This window comes from Hyperolius riggenbachi, chromosome 9 (assembly GCF_040937935.1).
Source record: "Hyperolius riggenbachi isolate aHypRig1 chromosome 9, aHypRig1.pri, whole genome shotgun sequence".
NCBI classification, from domain to species: domain Eukaryota; kingdom Metazoa; phylum Chordata; class Amphibia; order Anura; family Hyperoliidae; genus Hyperolius; species Hyperolius riggenbachi.
The window spans coordinates 26,277,943-26,297,389 of record NC_090654.1 but is presented as its reverse complement, the minus strand read 5'-3'; the positions used below and the strand labels follow the sequence as shown (position 1 = coordinate 26,297,389).

At 50.6% G+C, this 19,447-nt stretch overlaps 1 protein-coding gene across 9 annotated transcripts in view; it reads right to left on the bottom strand.

Annotated features, from left to right (window-relative positions):
• The window catches only part of ARHGEF2 (Rho/Rac guanine nucleotide exchange factor 2), a 352,466-nt gene that overhangs the window by 79,030 nt on the left and 253,989 nt on the right, over window positions 1–19,447 (bottom strand). For 8 of the 9 annotated variants that reach the window (XM_068252215.1, XM_068252218.1, XM_068252216.1 and 5 more), the window contains one exon: window positions 773–929. In XM_068252215.1, coding sequence (XP_068108316.1) covers window positions 773–929 — 157 coding nt within the window. Of the gene's footprint in view, window positions 1–772; window positions 930–1,142; window positions 1,219–19,447 lie in introns of those variants that run through there. The other variant, XM_068252224.1, reaches the window with a different exon arrangement.

Here is a 19,447-nt window from a genome sequence, read left to right as displayed (position 1 = left end):
ACGGCAGTCTGTTTTCAGGAACCGAAGGGTCTCCGCAGCCAGTACCAGCAGTGAAAGGGTTACCTGTACCCTGCAGCGATTTATATTTGAGAGGTATCATGGGATTTCAAACGCACGGCCTGCAGGGGTTCTAGAAACACACACCGGGTAACGGCAGGGGGGAGGGGTGGGTATTCCGGTACCGCAGGTTCTCCGCAGCCAGCACCGGCCGTGAAAGGGTTACCCGTACCCTGCAGCGATTTATGCTCGAGAGGCATCTTGGGATTTCGTATGCTCGACCTGCAGCGGCTAACGGCAGGCAGTTTCCGGTAACGCGGGTTCTCCGCAGCCAGTGTCGGCAGTAAAAGGGTTACCCATACCCTGCAGCGATTAATGCTTGCTAGGCATCTTGGGATTTCGTACGCTCGACCTGCAGCGGCTAACGGCAGGCAGTTTCCGGTACCGCGGGTTCTCCGCAGCCAGTGCCGGCAGTGAAAGGGTTACCTGTACCCTGCAGCGATTTATGCTCGAGAGGCATCTTGGGATTTCGCACGCTCGGCCTGCAGGGGTCCTCAAAACACACACTTGCTAAACACACAGTTTGCTGCCGTTTTTCCCTTCGCCGCCCACGCGCCGATCTTTCTAATGGAAGATAAATTTACTCCGTGGACTGGCAGAGGGAAAAGCCTTTTTAGCGCACCTGGGAGAGGCGGCAGAAAGCCACATTGCGGCATGGGAGGAAGGAGGGGGGGGGATTTGTCCTAACACACCAGTGGGGGGGCATTTTACTTACTTGGACAGATGAGAGCCTCTTTCGCCGTAATGCTCTTGTTGCACACGAAGCACATGGTCGTCCCCGAGACGGAGATGGTAGTGAAGAGGTGCCCGTTGGTGTATCGGGTGTCTTTGGCGTCCTTCTCTCGTTCCTTCATCTTTTCCTTCTCCTTATTCTGTAGGAAAGAAATAAGAAAGAGGTCAGCAATGGACAATTGAAATTCCCCCCCAATTTTTAAATTCCTGCCCCTAATTCTACCAAAAATATCCACCCTGTCCATGTCCATCCTGTCCCCTCGCTTGAGAGGTCACTTCAGTGGTCTACTACTCCTTAGTCACCATACCCCAACCCCCAACCAAGAGGTGGTCAACCACAGCCAGTAACCCACCAGCATGGCCACAGCGCTGCGCTCGCTCGGACGCTTCGCCCTCCAGCTCATGGTCTGCAGCCGCCGGGGGGTCGCCGTGGCCGAGGCAAAGTCCCCCCGGACGGGGCCATAGACGGACGCGCTGCGGAAGCCTGGCTGATGCTGCATCTCTGGGAAAATGCTGCAAATCCGCCAACACAAGCGAGCGAGAGGAGAGAGAGAGAGCAAGAGAGAAAAGATTCCTGGAACATACAGACATCTCGCTACGTATATAACCATGACAACCGCATCAACGGTGCCAGGGACCACCCTTCCAACATTACTGCAGAATAGCCTGAAGGATTCTTCTGCTGATGGATCGCAGAACACCTTCTCAGTCTACCTCAGGGGGCACCAGGGTATGAGAGGACGGGACACAGGCCCCGCTGGGAATAGCTCAATTATTGCTGGGCGTTAAAGTGCACCTGTCATTAGAATCGCACTTCACTCAAGGCACCTAATTACCTGAGACAAGCAGTCACGCAGCATTAATGGAGCATTTGATTTATTCAGCGCACAAAGAGCCTTTTATCGGGTTTAGCAAACGATCTCCAGTGCCTGTGTGAGTTTTGTTAGGGTAAATTTCAGGCAGATTTCTCTGGCTGATCATCTAGAGTGTTGCCAGAATCATACCTCTCATAGGTAGGGATATCATGCAAACCAATAAATGTTAAAGCTCTCCCAACCAGAGAGGCCTGCTACCCCAACCAGAGAGGCCTGCTACCCCAACCAGAGAGGCCTGCTACCCCAACCAGAGAGGCCTGCTACCCCAACCAGAGAGGCCTGCTACCCCAACTACAGAGGCCTGCTACCCCAACTACAGAGGCCTGCTACCCCAACCAGAAAGGCCTGCTACCCCAACCAGAGAGGCCTGCTACTTCAACCAGAGACCTGCTACCCCAACCAGAGAGGCCTGCTACCCCAACCAGAGAGGCCTGCTACCCTAACCAGAGAGGCCTGCTACCCCAACCAGAGAGGCCTGCTACCCCAACCAGAGAGGCCTGCTACCCCAACCAGAGAGGCCTGCTACCCCAACTACAGAGGCCTGCTACCCCAACCAGAAAGGCCTGCTACCCCAACCAGAGAGGCCTGCTACTTCAACCAGAGACCTGCTACCCCAACCAAAGAGGCCTGCTACCCAAACTAGTGGCACCTTCTACCTCAATGAATAAGGCTTGCTACCCCAACCAGTGAAGCTTGCTACCCCAACTAGGGGCGCTTTCTACCTCAACTAGTGGCACCTGCTACCCCAACTAGGGGCGCCTTCTACCTCAACTAGTGGCACCTTCTACCCCAACAAGAGAGGCCTACCACCCCAACTAGAGAGACCTGCTACCCCAACTAGTGGCATCTTCTACCCCAACCAGAGAGGCCTGCTACCCCAACTAGTGGCACCTTCTACCCCAACTAGAGAGACCTGCTACCCCAACTAGTGGCATCTTCTACCTCAATGAATGAGGCTTGCTACCCCAACTAGTGGTGCCTTCTACCCCAACTAGTGGCGCCTTCTACCCCAACCAGAGAGGCCTGCTACCTCAACCAGAGGTCTCCTACCCCAACCAGTAAGGCCTCCTACCCCAACCAGTAAGGCCTCCTACCCCAACCAGTAAGGCCTCCTACCCCAACCAGTAAGGCCTCCTACCCCAACCAGTAAGGCCTCCTACCCCAACCAGTAAGGCCTCCTACCCCAACCAGTAAGGCCTCCTACTCCAACCAGTAAGACCCGTTACCAGGTACGAAAACAGTTGTGAAAGAGAACGACTCCTGTATAATGGGTGGAACCGAGAACTCATCATGTAGACATCTCACCAGCACAGATGGAGAAAAGAAGACATCAGAACATTTAACCTACAAGAAAATATATTAGGACTGAGTGGCCTTTTATAATAATACTGTTCAATGAACCAGTAAATGTGAAATATTACTTTGGAAAGGCCTGACCCTGTAAGCATACGTACAAAATATAACGGAAGAGTAGAAGAGGACACTAGCCAAACAAGCTTGCAATCTAAAGGGCCGGTTCACACGGGTGTTCAGGGACATCTCATTGAGCTGATGCTTAATGCTTTTCTGGGAACGAGCATTAAAGTGTTTGGCATCGGTTCCCGTCATTCGGTCGTCACAGTGGGTTTTGAGCCATTAAGAGGACATGGAAGCGGCAAACTTCGATCTGGATGCTACGGGTAGAGCCCAGGACAAGATACGATGACGGGATCTGGCACGCCATTTACAGGAATGACGCATAAAGCCAGTACCTTTGTTTCAACAGCACTTGAGTGACGAACGCCGCCGGTGTCAGCCAGCCCAATGTGTCTTGCAATTCCAAGCGATGACACAGGCTCTGTGCTAACTGACCGTGCAGTTATTCCAGGCCTGGAGTCTGGCAGTGCAGTAATTCCAGGCCTGGAGACCTGCCGTGCGGTCGTTCCAGGCCTGGAGACCTGCCGTGCGGTCGTTCCAGGCCTGGAGACCTGCCGTGCGGTCGTTCCAGGCCTGGAGACCTGCCGTGCGGTCGTTCCAGGCCTGGAGACCTGCCGTGCGGTCGTTCCAGGCCTGGAGACCTGCCGTGCGGTCGTTCCAGGCCTGGAGACCTGCCGTGCGGTCGTTCCAGGCCTGGAGACCTGCCGTGCGGTCGTTCCAGGCCTGGAGACCTGCCGTGCGGTCGATCCAGGCCTGGAGACCTGCCGTGCGGTCGTTCCAGGCCTGGAGACCTGCCGTGCTGTCGTTCCAGGCCTGGAGACCTGCCGTGCAGTCGTTCCAGGCCTGGAGACCTGCCGTGCAGTCGTTCCAGGCCTGGAGACCGGCAGTGCAGTCGTTCCAGGCCTGGAGACCGGCAGTGCAGTCGTTCCAGGCCTGGAGACCGGCAGTGCAGTCGTTCCAGGCCTGGAGACCGGCAGTGCAGTCGTTCCAGGCCTGGAGACCGGCAGTGCAGTCGTTCCAGGCCTGGAGACCGGCAGTGCAGTCGTTCCAGGCCTGGAGACCGGCAGTGCAGTCGTTCCAGGCCTGGAGACCGGCAGTGCAGTCGTTCCAGGCCTGGAGACCGGCAGTGCAGTCGTTCCAGGCCTGGAGACCGGCAGTGCAGTCGTTCCAGGCCTGGAGACCGGCAGTGCAGTCGTTCCAGGCCTGGAGACCGGCAGTGCAGTCGTTCCAGGCCTGGAGACCGGCAGTGCAGTCGTTCCAGGCCTGGAGACCGGCAGTGCAGTCGTTCCAGGCCTGGAGACCGGCAGTGCAGTCGTTCCAGGCCTGGAGACCGGCAGTGCAGTCGTTCCAGGCCTGGAGACCGGCAGTGCAGTCGTTCCAGGCCTGGAGACCGGCAGTGCAGTCGTTCCAGGCCTGGAGACCGGCAGTGCAGTCGTTCCAGGCCTGGAGACCGGCAGTGCAGTCGTTCCAGGCCTGGAGACCGGCAGTGCAGTCGTTCCAGGCCTGGAGACCGGCAGTGCAGTCGTTCCAGGCCTGGAGACCGGCAGTGCAGTCGTTCCAGGCCTGGAGACCGGCAGTGCAGTCGTTCCAGGCCTGGAGACCGGCAGTGCAGTCGTTCCAGGCCTGGAGACCGGCAGTGCAGTCGTTCCAGGCCTGGAGACCGGCAGTGCAGTCGTTCCAGGCCTGGAGACCGGCAGTGCAGTCGTTCCAGGCCTGGAGACCGGCAGTGCAGTCGTGCCAGGCCTGGAGACCGGCAGTGCAGTCGTGCCAGGCCTGGAGACCGGCAGTGCAGTCGTGCCAGGCCTGGAGACCGGCAGTGCAGTCGTTCCAGGCCTGGAGACCGGCAGTGCAGTCGTTCCAGGCCTGGAGACCGGCAGTGCAGTCGTTCCAGGCCTGGAGACCGGCAGTGCAGTCGTTCCAGGCCTGGAGACCGGCAGTGCAGTCGTTCCAGGCCTGGAGACCGGCAGTGCAGTCGTTCCAGGCCTGGAGACCGGCAGTGCAGTCGTTCCAGGCCTGGAGACCGGCAGTGCAGTCGTTCCAGGCCTGGAGACCGGCAGTGCAGTCGTTCCAGGCCTGGAGACCGGCAGTGCAGTCGTTCCAGGCCTGGAGACCGGCAGTGCAGTCGTTCCAGGCCTGGAGACCGGCAGTGCAGTCGTTCCAGGCCTGGAGACCGGCAGTGCAGTCGTTCCAGGCCTGGAGACCGGCAGTGCAGTCGTTCCAGGCCTGGAGACCGGCAGTGCAGTCGTTCCAGGCCTGGAGACGGGCCGTGCAGTCGTTCCAGGCCTGGAGACGGGCCGTGCAGTCGTTCCAGGCCTGGAGACGGGCCGTGCAGTCGTTCCAGGCCTGGAGACCGGCCGTGCAGTCGTTCCAGGCCTGGAGACGGGCCGTGCAGTCGTTCCAGGCCTGGAGACCGGCCTTGCAGTTATTCCAGGCCTGGAGACCGGCAGTGCAGTTATTCCAGGCCTGGAGACCGGCAGTGCAGTTATTCCAGGCCTGGAGACCGGCCTTGCAGTTATTCCAGGCCTGGAGACCGGCCGTGCAGTTATTCCAGGCCTGGAGACCGGCAGTGCAGTTATTCCAGGCCTGGAGACCGGCAGTGCAGTTATTCCAGGCCTGGAGACCGGCCGTGCAGTTATTCCAGGCCTGGAGACCGGATGTGCAGTTATTCCAGGCCTGGAGACCGGCCGTGCAGTTATTCCAGGCCTGGAGACCGGCAGTGCAGTTATTCCAGGCCTGGAGACTGGCAGTGCAGTTATTCCAGGCCTGGAGAGCGGCAGTGCAGTTATTCCAGGCCTGGAGACCGGCAGTGCAGTTATTCCAGGCCTAGAGACCGGCCTTGCAGTTATTCCAGGCCTGGAGACCGGCCGTGCAGTTATTCCAGGCCTGGAGACCGGATGTGCAGTTATTCCAGGCCTGGAGACCGGCCGTGCAGTTATTCCAGGCCTGGAGACCGGCAGTGCAGTTATTTCAGGCCTGGAGACCGGCCGTGCAGTTATTCCAGGCCTGGAGACCGGCCAGCCATATTGATTTTCCCACCAGCAGAGGCAGTGAACGATCCCAGGAGAGGACACGCTGGATAACGGATTTTCCTAGAGATGCAAGTACTCTGCGGACAATTCTAAGCTTTGTTTATGAGAACCTTTTAGCCAGTCCTGCGGAATCCCCCCAATCAGGCAAAGGCAGAGGAAGCTGATTCACCCGCTACATCCTGTCTACAGATCCGCGTAGAATACAATCCATACGCACAACACAGCTTTCTTGTGTAGTGGATTCCTGAGCAAATGTAAAAATCTCAAATTCCAATGTAAAAATGGGTTCTGTGGAGCCAAGAGGGAGGTATAGACTGGGACCGATGAATGTGATCCATCCACTGCGCTGTACAGTGTGTCACAAAGCAGCCTGAGGCCACGTGGCTGTCCACGTGTACAAAGCTTTGCAGATCAATGTCAACTGTCAGAAAACTGATCAATGGTAATTTTTGTTAAAAAGTGGACCTGAACTCTTGCACAGGACAGAAGGAAACCAGAGAGAAATGCACCCTGTATGTATTTAGAGAGTTTAGCCTGTCTAATTCCCCCTCATTTGTGACTAATCACCACTGTAATTTGATCTCTCAGCTTTGTCAGCTCAGGAATCTCCTCTGCCACCGCAGGGCTGCTAATTTGCAAACACAGGATGTGTTCCTTTCACTGCTTCCATGAAAGCAGGAAGTAGACACACTGCAGATTTATTGCAGGATTTGTATCAGATGTAACAAAGAAATGTTTTTTCTTTAAAGGTTATTATGCTGTTGTAATCTTTTAGAGCAGAGAGGAAGCTCTGGGTTCAGATCCGCTTTAAAGGGGAACTGAAGTAAGAGGTATACGGAGGCTGCCATATTTATTTCCTTTTAATTAATACCAGTTGCCTGGCAGCCCTGCTGGTCTATTTCTCTGCAGTAGTATCTGAATAACACCAGAAACAAGCAGGCAGCTAGTCTTGTGAGATCTGACTTTAAAGTCTGAAACACCTGATCTGCTGCATGCTTGTTCAGGGGCTATGGCTAATAGTATTAGAGGCAGAGGATCAGCAGGGCTGCCAGGCAACTGGTATTCTTTAAAAGGAACTAAACATGGCAGCCTCCATATACCTCTCTCTTCAGTTCCCCTTTAAGGAAGAAAAGGCAACTTCCTACCGGATGTTAGCAAACATTTCCACATTCTCTTATCTTCTATTATGGTACAAATGCAAAGACACCCATTCCAAAGGGTTCCCAGCATAAAGTCCCAGGTGGAGCTGCCAAGCCTACTTCAATTTGCCAGGACACTATCTACATAGAGTCTCTATGTTCTCTCTGCCTGTGCGGGTTTCCTCCAGGCACTCTGCTATCCTCCCAGGTATTAAAAAAAAAAAAAAAATACAGATAAGTTGATTGGTCCCCAGGAACATCAGACAAGGACAGTGGAAGAAACGAAAGCAGGCCGTACACATCGATTTTTCCCATGGATATATAACCGATTTGACCGCTGTGATTGAATCGGTGAGAAATCGGTGGCCTGACCGTTTTCCAGATGACATCGCTTGATTGGGTCGATTGGTCTGGGCAGGAAAATTTCAGCCAATCGGCGGTGGATCAGGTTCTCGGGAACCCATAGAGTCTTCCCAGTCCTTTCTCCGTGCCCTCGTTCCACTGCTGCCCCACTGTGGATGTTTTTCGACTAACTGGTAGAACACACCTTCGGGAGTCGTTGTGAGGACAAGCAGGTCAGTGCTTCGCTGGCGCATGCGCGGTACGGACGCGCCCATCTTCAGAAGCACTCAGGGATGCAAATACTTCAAGAGCTTTCTGAGGACTCCCCAAGGCGGGGACTTTCATGGGGAGACAGCGGTGGTATACAGAGACAGTATAATCCCCTGTATCGGAGGAAGGGAAGGTTTGTAGTTGGGTTCCCCCCCAGCTCTGGGCCCCCCTATGTGATCACAGGGGCTGGTCCCCTCTAGTTACGCCCCTGGACAAAGGCGGGCTGTATGAATCTGCAATGAATATACAACAACAACAAGGAAACATTTGTAAACGCTTTTCTCCCGGAGGACCCAAAGCACATAAGCTGGTCTCAGATCAGTACATAGTGATGTGTACAGGGGGAAAAGTTATGTGATCATAAATGCCAGACTAAACAGGGGGCTTTTCAGTCTTGATTTCAACATGTCCAGGGTTGGAGCTGTCTTGGTTAAGTTTAGCAGGGTGTTCCACAGGGTAGGGGCAGCATGACCAAAAGCTCTGGGACCAAAGGTTAAATAAACATAAAATATGCATCGATTCTCTCAGGGGCTATGTGGAGCGATGCGTTTGCTGTGAAATTCCCAGAGGGCGGATTGCTGCAACGCAGGTGGTTACGTCAGGCTTGGCGTGCTGCGTCACATGAAGAAATGTGATTTTTATCTAGAAGAGGCCGATGTAGGTTGGGAAAGATCTGGGGAGGTGACAACAGTTTACTTCTTGTGAAAGAGGAAGCACATTTTCTGCACTTCCTTCTACAGCGTCGTCAGGAAGAAAATCAGCTTATCAACAAACAAGTGGCTAAACTTCATCTTATTCTGTGGAAAAATTCACACACAAGACGGGACAAGCCGAGCTCAGAGAGGCAAAACTCACCAGAATTACAGGAAGCTGAACTGTAACTCTGCACAGGGATAACGAGATGCCAGAAGTGCAGGATGAACTAAAAACTTGATTAATTCAGCTTACTTTCATTCTACTTTCTGTATATCAAAAATCAGACTGAATTCCAAATCTCTAAGCCTGAAAAGGCTTCAAATTTTACAGTATTCATTCACCATAGTGCAATGACATTAGGAATGCAGCCTAACCATTCACTATAGTCCAATTACGTCACTGACAACGCAGCCTATCCATTCACTAGAGACCAGTGACATCACTGAGAATTCAGCCTATCCATTCACTAGAGACCAGTGACATCACTGACAGCGCAGCCTATCCATTCACTAGAGACCAGTGACATCACTGAGAATGCTGCCTATCCATTCACTAGAGACCAGTGACATCACTGAGAATGCAGCCTATCCATTCACTAGAGACCAGTGACATCACTGACAACGCAGCCTATCCATTCACTAGAGACCAGTGCATTACTGAGAATGCTGCCTATCCATTCACTAGAGACCAGTGACATCACTGAGAATGCAGCCTATCCCTTCACTAGAGACCAGTGACATCACTGAGAATGCTGCCTATCCATTCACTAGAGACCAGTGACATCACTGAGAATGCTGCCTATCCATTCACTAGAGACCAGTGACATCACTGAGAATGCAGCCTATCCCTTCACTAGAGACCAGTGACATCACTGAGAATGCTGCCTATCCATTCACTAGAGACCAGTGACATCACTGAGAATGCAGCCTATCCATTCCCTAGAGACCAGTGACATCACTGAGAATGCTGCCTATCCATTCACTAGAGACCAGTGACATCACTGAGAATGCAGCCTATCCATTCACTAGAGACCAGTGAAATCACTGACAACGCAGCCTATCCATTCACTAGAGACGAGTGCATCACTGAGAATGCTGCCTATCCATTCACTAGAGACCAGTGACATCACTGAGAATGCAGCCTATCCCTTCACTAGAGACCAGTGACATCACTGAGAATGCTGCCTATCCATTCACTAGAGACCAGTGACATCACTGACAACGCAGCCTATCCATTCACTAGAGACCAGTGACATCACTGAGAATGCTGCCTATCCATTCACTAGAGACCAGTAACATCACTGAGAATGCTGCCTATCCATTCACTAGAGACCAGTGACATCACTGACAACGCAGCCTATCCATTCACTAGAGACCAGTAACATCACTGAGAATGCTGCCTATCCATTCACTAGAGACCAGTGACATCACTGACAACGCAGCCTATCCATTCACTAGAGACCAGTGACATCACTGAGAATGCAGCCTATCCCTTCACTAGAGACCAGTGACATCACTGAGAATGCTGCCTATCCATTCACTAGAGACCAGTGACATCACTGAGAATGCTGCCTATCCATTCACTAGAGACCAGTGACATCACTGAGAATGCAGCCTATCCCTTCACTAGAGACCAGTGACATCACTGAGAATGCTGCCTATCCATTCACTAGAGACCAGTGACATCACTGAGAATGCTGCCTATCCATTCACTAGAGACCAGTGACATCACTGAGAATGCTGCCTATCCATTCACTAGAGACCAGTGACATCACTGAGAATGCAGCCTATCCATTCACTGGAGACCAGTGACATCACTGAGAATGCAGCCTATGCATTCACTGGAGACCAGTGACATCACTGAGAATGCAGCCTATCCATTCACTAGAGACCAGTGACATCACTGAGAATGCAGCCTATCCATTCACTAGAGACTAGTAACATCACTGAGAATGCTGCCTATCCATTCACTAGAGACCAGTGACATCACTGAGAATGCTGCCTATCCATTCACTAGAGACCAGTGACATCACTGAGAATGCAGCCTATCCATTCACTGGAGACCAGTGACATCACTGAGAATGCAGCCTATCCATTCACTGGAGACCAGTGACATCACTGAGAATGCAGCCTGTTATAATTTAAGTAGGCCTCAGTTATTTGGACTGAGTTAGTCAAAAAGGCTTGATGAGCAGACCTGTCCTTTAAGGGGATTTTCTCTGTAGAGAGAAAATCTGCAGTTCTGTCAGCAGAACTAGAACATACCAAGAAGCTGTTCTGAACAAGGCCGCGGGTCTCTCTGACCTGGGCATGTACCACCACCAGAACAGAAAACATTGGCCATGTTTACAAAACATCCACATTCCTGTAAGTAAAGGAAAGGTGACATTAAATATTAATCGAGTAGGCGGGTATGATGACACCATGAGTGGGTCCACCAATAGACTAATATAGGGGGTGGCGAAGATGATGTCATATTTAACTCTTTCCTAGCCGGTATTAAAGCTGGAGCAAGCAATGGAGAACTCACTTCTGCTTCTGCTTCTTCCTTCTGCACTAGTTCGCAAGGCCGACTGGGACTCTTAAACATGTTATTCCTTACTGTAATCTGATATAATGTATGTTGTACATATGTAGTTTAGTGTAACGTAGTTAGGAAGAAGGTACCTGATAGACTTCAAGAGGGAGTCTAATCAAGCCGCTATAACGCAACATGGAAGTCTGCTTTGCCAGGAGATGAATGTATCTATCTGTATTCCTGTTTCCTGAATAAATAACGTAAGAAGCCTGAGAAAGTCTATATCCTGTTTGCTGTGTGGAGAGTCAAGTGATCTCACAGTCTGTGAGACGATGGTGTCGAAGCAAGGTGATAAGAACAGTTTATAACAATTGGTGCCGAAACCCGGGATTGGTCAACTCCCTTTTTTCCACCTCCGGCACCCCCTTGATGCACTGTCCCCCCTTTCCTATTGGGAACTCATGCTGCACCACCCATTAAGGTGCCCCACTCACAGGAATACTCCCATAAGCAACACAGTACAGACCCATTTCTGATCAGTACTGCTACGTGATTCCCTGCACCTAGCTGGGAAACACTTCCTATTCTGGCATTCCTTTCCATGGACCCAGGGAAAAGCTCTGGGGAAATACTGTGAGAACCGAGACACACAGGAGAATGTCTCTGTATTTCTACCCCCCTCCCTTTCAGCTGCTCTGCCCGGAGCCGCGAGCACAGCCTGACGTGACGTGGATCCCCCAGCCCCTCCTCCCCCCTGCCATGACGTGTGGGGGCCATGACTCTCGGGGGCGGGCTCTCTCCACTGCTGCCATTTTGAGTCCTGGACTGCCAGCTAAAATGGCTGCTCCCATAGCAGCCTCTCGTTTCCTATATCCGAGGAGAGAACACAAAATGCAAATAAAACATACATTTTTTATGCAGTTACACACAGATCAGCCTCCGCATTCCTTCACGTCTCAGCTGTAATCCGAACTGCAATCAGACATACGGATCCCCAGAGACGCGGGAATCTTTCTCACTCTAACACAGACATAACTAAGAACCGCCAGAGCGAGCTATCCGACTCCAAACCACAGACGCAGGGGACAACATCACACTCTGGAGCTACCAACAGAGAGTGCCTCTGAAACAACTATACACACGTAAAGGCTGGAAAGCCAAGGGTGGGAGGTTCTCGAAACAAGAAGTAAAAATCGAGATCAAGCCACATTTCCAGGTGACAAAGAGGGTGGGGAGAGCGGTCCCGGGGGAGGGAAAGCCCACACAGGGAAACCCATTCACACCACACGGGTCACAACAGGGGACGATATTACACAGTCCATATGCAACAGCTTATCCTCATGAGAGTTGGGTAAGTGAAGAGGTACTCTTAATCGAAAGATTGCAGAGAGTACATTCTTCCCGACCTCAGGTACATATTGTGCCTCAGGACGTAAGGGGGGAAGAGGTCCAATCAGGACAGCTGGGGACATATTTTGTCAGCGAAAGATTGGACAAGGGGAGGTATATTAATTTTTCTGGAGAAGGATCTTTTGCATGGCAGCTTTGAGATGTTTGGGTGAACAAATGGAAACGGTGCAACATTCCTTTAGGCACCGCCACTTCCTTAGTTCCCACCTCAACACATGTCTTACACCAGGACCTGAGAGGTCAACCTTTTTTGGTGCTAGACGGGGAGGTGAAGCAAGTAGAGTTGTCCTCATGCGGGCAATTCTTGCAGAAGTACCTGCGTTGGCTGGGGCAAGTCAAATTTAGTGAAGATGCCTGCAGGCTCAATAACGCAGAGTGCGAGGCTACCATTCAAAAGATCCACCCTGAAGCCCAACCGATAGTTCCGGTGGCGGAAGGAAAGGTTTGGTTTTTTAACATAAGGTCTAATGATACATTCAAGGTATATTCTCATAATTGTTCCGATAAGGGGGAGTTTCCAAGGGGAACATATTGTGTGAGTGGAGATCCCATATGGATCCTGTCATCCAGGTTTGATGACGTTGTTTCTCAAATTGTTAAGAGAACTCTAAAGGTCAAAGTTTCACGGGTAGTTCCCGTCCTGAAAGAGAACACGACATGGGACAAAGGGGAACAGGTTTTGATCCAAGACGACCACATTTTGTTACAAAGGTTAAACAAACAGTACACTAAGTTAGAGGTAAGATTTCACCATGATACAGGTGATCTTAACGAGGTAGAACACAAAAATGAGCAGGTGAGTTCCAGTCTGCCCTGGTGGACAAAGGTTCCGGTGATGTTCCAGGGACACTCGGACGGGGCATCTGCAGTTCCAAAGTTCTTTCTACACCCACTGGTCGTCTGGATGGGGATGACAACTTTAGGCATCGTTATCCAGGTGAGGTTGCGGGTTAAAATTACGTAAAATAAATTAACCTGGTCCAGAGATTGGTGCCTCATAAACAATCTCCGGAACCAATAGTTTAAATTAAGGGATATACAGGGTTACGGGTATAGGTTTAGTAGTACCTAGGAGCTGATTGTATAAAGGCGCTCTTTTAGAAGGCACCTGGCACTGCTCCGTTTTGTAACAACCAAACGAGTTTCACTTTTCTGTGGTCATGCAAGTTTGTGAGTGATACGCAAGTGACGCAAATGCTGAGCATGTGGTGTTGAGGGACTTAGAAGTAGGGCTTCCCCAGAGAGCCTGGGTACAGGAAGACCAAGAGGTCTTGCTCTCTCTCTTCCCGGGGTAACCGCCTAGAGCAGAGAAGTTGTGTGAGCACGAACATCGAAAAGTGAAACATACAAGAAGAGAAACAGGTACTGGGAGGTTCAGACGCTGGGATCTGCGGGTCAAGCCGTTTTAGGGGGGATTGTTATAATTTAAGTAGGCCTCAGTTATTTGGACTGAGTTAGTCAAAAAGGCTTGATGAGCAGACCTGTCCTTTAAGGGGATTTTCTCTGTAGAGAGAAAATCTGCAGTTCTGTCAGCAGAACTAGAACATACCAAGAAGCTGTTCTGAACAAGGCCGCGGGTCTCTCTGACCTGGGCATGTACCACCACCAGAACAGAAAACATTGGCCATGTTTACAAAACATCCACATTCCTGTAAGTAAAGGAAAGGTGACATTAAATATTAATCGAGTAGGCGGGTATGATGACACCATGAGTGGGTCCACCAATAGACTGATATAGGGGGTGGCGAAGATGATGTCATATTTAACTCTTTCCTAGCCGGTATTAAAGCTGGAGCAAGCAATGGAGAACTCACTTCTGCTTCTGCTTCTTCCTTCTGCACTAGTTCGCAAGGCCGACTGGGACTCTTAAACATGTTATTCCTTACTGTAATCTGATATAATGTATGTTGTACATATGTAGTTTAGTGTAACGTAGTTAGGAAGAAGGTACCTGATAGACTTCAAGAGGGAGTCTAATCAAGCCGCTATAACGCAACATGGAAGTCTGCTTTGCCAGGAGATGAATGTATCTATCTGTATTCCTGTTTCCTGAATAAATAACGTAAGAAGCCTGAGAAAGTCTATATCCTGTTTGCTGTGTGGAGAGTCAAGTGATCTCACAGTCTGTGAGACGATGGTGTCGAAGCAAGGTGATAAGAACAGTTTATAACACAGCCTATCCATTCACTGGAGACCAGTGACATCACTGAGAATGCAGCCTATCCATTCACTAGAGACCAGTGACATTACTGAGAATGCAGCCTATCCATTCACTAGAGACCAGTGACATCACTGAGCATGCAGCCTATCCATTCACTGGAGACCAGTGACACCACTGAGACTGCAGCCTATCCATTCACTAGAGACCAGTGACATTACTGAGAATGCAGCCTATCCATTCACTAGAGGCAAGTGACATCACTGAGAATGCAGCCTATCCATTCACTAGAGACCAGTGACATCACTGAGAATGCAGCCTATCCATTCACTAGAGACCAGTGACATCACCGAGTATGCAGCCTATCCATTCACTAGAGACCAGTGACATCACTGAGTATGCAGCCTATCCATTCACTAGAACCAGCGACATCACTGAGAATGCAGCCTATCCATTCACTAGAGACCAGTGACATCACTGAGAATGCAGCCTATCCATTCACTAGAGACCAGTGACATCACTGAGAATGCAGCCTATCCATTCACTAGAACCAGCGACATCACTGAGAATGCAGCCTACCCATTCAAGAGAGGCCAGTGACATGACTGAGAATGCAGCCTATCCATTCACTAGAGGCCAGTGACATCACTAGAAGCCAGTGACATCACTAGAGACCAGTGACATCAATGAGAATGTTGCCTATCCCTTCACTAGAGGCCAGTGACATCACTAGAGGCCAGTGACATCACTAGAGGCCAGTGACATCATTGCTGAGCTGACGTGAAACCATTCTGCATACAAACATACAGAATGCTAACTTAATAGAATTGGTAGAAGTTGTTAATAAATTACGGTTTCCTCACAATATGGTCCCTGCCATGCTCTCCCTCTGTCAGTATTTTTTACCTTTTTCATCTGCAATAAAAGCTTTCATCTGAAAATTGGAGCGGCTTATGGCTTTCACCCCAAAATACCCAGAATCCCTCCCTCCGGCAGGAAGGTTCCTGTGACAGAGGAGAAGAGACGCTAATCACATTATTATTAACTGAGGCTGGCACTGACATCTCCAGTAATTCGAGCATCTCCGACATCCTGCACAACATCCTGCTGATTAGACAGAAGAGAGGGGAATATATAGACACAGTCCAGGCACAGATCCTGCCAGTCATCTCACACCATTCCTCGCTACATGGAAAAACTTACATCGGTCCACCTGCAAGGACTCCTCACGCCACACGTACAGTGTGCAGGGATCAGTCTGGTGTCACCTTCCATCGGGGACCCCACAAGCGAGATCTCCTCACAACTGTTCCTAAACAGAGGTGCCAAGCGTATACCAGACCACTAGCTGTGAGATACTCTGTTGTTTAATGCCTGATGAAGCGGGATTGTGCCCGTGAAACGCGTTGCGATTTTGTTCTTGGAGTATGTAAATAAATTGTCTTGAGTTTAAACGACAGCATCGTGTCTATTTGGGAGTGGTCGGCCCACCACCGCCACCCGAATATTTTAAACATTTTAGCATATTTTATCCTTTTGGCGCCTCTGTACATCTATTCACAACAGTTCCTGTCTCCTGACTATTTAAAGTGAACCCGAGGCGTGAATGATAGGGAGGCTGCCATATGTATTTCCTTTTAAACAATACCAGTTGCCTGGCAGCCCTGCTGATCTATTTGGCTGCAGTAGTGTCTGAATCACACCAGAAACAAGCATGTAGCTAATCTTGTCAGATCTGACAATAATGTCAGAAACACCTGATCTGCTGCATGCTTGTTCAGAGTCTATGGCTGAAAGTGTTAGAGGCAGAGGATCAGCAGGATAGCCAGGCAACTGGTATTGCTTAAAAGGTACTTTAAGTGGATCAGAGATAAACTTTTACTCATAACTCACTTTTACTTACATAATTGTGTTCATTTTATATAGTTTATATGGCATTCCTCAAGCCAAATACTTTTTTTGTTTTGTTTTAATACTCTAATTCCCTATAAACTAAACAAGCCTCGCCCACTGCTTTTCACAGTGCCTTGGCAGTGTAGCATGGGCTTATGGGAGCTCAGTCTGGGCAGGAGGAGGAGGAGGTTACTAGCCAGAGATTTCAGAGGCAGAGGGGAGGAGGGAGGAGGAGAAGGGACTGAATTTACAAACAGGCAAGCTGATAGCATCTCCAGACCTCAGCCTGTGACAATGTGACAAACAGAACATGGCTGCTCTCATTGCATCACAGGAATAAAATCATCAAAATTTTGAAGCTGTTTGCAGCTAGATATGCTGTGTAAACCATCTAAACTTTAGATAAGATATATAGACAAGTTACTAGTTAGTTAGTTTTTCATCTCGGATCCGCTTTAAAAGGAAATAAATATGGCAGCCTTCATATCCTTCTCCTTACAGTTGTCCTTTAAGAATTCAACTCTTCAAACTAAATTATTCAGAGTCACTAACGTTACACATGTACTTGGGATTTCTATTGCCTGGAACAATCATTAGTGATGGTTTCACCAATACCAGTTCCCAGTCACCATCAACAATACCAGGACTGCCAGGGAACTGGTATTGGGTAAAAGGAAATAAATATGGCTGTCTCTATATCCCTCTCAGTTCAGGAGTCAATCTAAAGAGTATACTTTGCTCTAGTTTCCTTTTGCGTTCCTCCCCCCCCCCCCCCCCCTTCTTACACAGCACTGATCCCTCAACATTCATCTGCAAACATGGGTATCAAAACAGCTACCAACCCAAATGAGGATCCCAATACAACAACCATCGTTACCGATATTCTGCTCTCCCGAAGAACGCCTCTGGCTTTAGTAAGCATCCCCGGAACACCTGGATAAATGGTGAAATGTGATCGGAGTGAGGAAGAGGACTATCAGGTTTGGTTGTAGCCGGAAGGAGGTATAGGCCTCCGCTGGAGACCCTGGGGAACGCTCACCTGACAACACAATAGCTGAGCAGGTTAGGTTGTAGCTGGAAGGAGGAGTAGGCCTCAATAGGGAACCCTGGGGAATGCTTACCTGACAACACAACAGCTGGGCAGGATCAGACATTCCCTTGGGGGACATTCAGACAGACGTGAAAGGCAGTACCAGGCACAGAGGAGTATGAATACACAAATCAGGCTGGAAACGAGTCACATAAAACACAGTTCCTGGTTGTAGTTCATCCTTTCGTGTGGGAAAAGGTTAGAGACTTTTGCCTCATTCCCTGGCCCTATGATCTCCATGGACTTTTGCTGCTTTAATATAACTTGTGGTCCCAGAGACAGGAAATGAGGGACAACAGTAAAAACGTGCCTGGGATTCCAAAGCCTCGTACACACGCTAGATTAAACTCGTCTGAGGCAGCCTGCTGGCTAGCGATGCGTTTGTACAGTGTCAGTCCTGCAATGTCGCCTGGGGGATGGGCTCCCGATGCCTGCTGGGGACATGCCTGGCATGTGTGTGTGAGACTTCACTATTCCACTCTTCCAACAAAGAATGCTTTATTTATTGCGGTGTTTGTCACTGTTGCGAAGTCTTCCGGCCAGCTGCGTCACACCTGGAACAAGCATGCAGACAGCAGTCACACCTGGAACATGCATGCAGCCAGCAGTCACACCTGGAACAAGCATGCAGCCAGCAGTCACACCTGGAACAGGCATGCAGCCAGCAGTCACACCTGGAAGCATGCAGACAGCAGTCACACCTGGAACAAGCATGCAGTCAGCAGTCACACCTGCAACAAGCATGCAGTCAGCAGTCACACCTGGAACAAGCATGCAGCCAGCAGTCACACCTGGAACAAGCATGCAGTCAGCAGTAACACCTGGAACAGGCATGCAGCCAGCAGTCAGCAGTCACACCTGGAACAGGCATGCAGCCAGCAGTCACACCTGGAACAAGCATGCAGTCAGCAGTCACACCTGGAACAGGCATGCAGTCAGCAGTCACACCTGAAACAAGCATGCAGACAGCAGTCACACCTGAAACAAGCATGCAGACAGCAGTCACACCAAAAACAAGCATGCAGCCAGCAGTCACACCTGGAACAAGCATGCAGCCAGCAGTCACACCTGGAAAAAGCATGCAGCCAGCAGTCACGCCTACAACAAACATGCAGCCAGCAGTCACGCCTGGAACAAGCATGCAGCCACAATCAAACCTGGAACAAGCATGCAGCCAGCCAGCAGTCACACCTGAAACAAGCATGGAGCCAGCAGTTACACCTGGAACAAGCATGCAGCCAGCAGTCACACCTGAAACAAGCATACAGCCAGCAATCACGTCTGGAACAAGCATACAGCCAGCAATCACGTCTGGAACAAGCATGCAGTCAGCAATCACGTCTGGAACAAGCAGGCAGCCAGCAGAGTCACACCTGGAACAAGCATGCAGCCAGCAATCACGTCTGGAACAAGCATGCAGCCAGCAGAGTCACACCTGGAACAAGCATGCAGCCAGCAGTCACACCTGGAAAAAGCATGCAGACAGCAGTCACACCTGGAACAAGCATGCAGCCAGCAGTCACACCTGGAACAAGCATGCAGTCAGCAGTCACACCTGGAACAAGCATGCAGCCAGCAGTCACGCCTACAACAAGCATGCAGCCAGCAGTCACGCCTACAATAAGCATGCAGCCAGCAGTCACGCCTGGAACAAGCATGCAGCCAGCAGTCACACCTGGAACAAGCATGCAGTCAGCAGTCACACCTGGAACAAGCATGCAGCCAGCAGTCACGCCTACAACAAGCATGCAGCCAGCAGTCACGCCTACAATAAGCATGCAGCCAGCAGTCACGCCTGGAACAAGCATGCAGCCAGCAGTCAC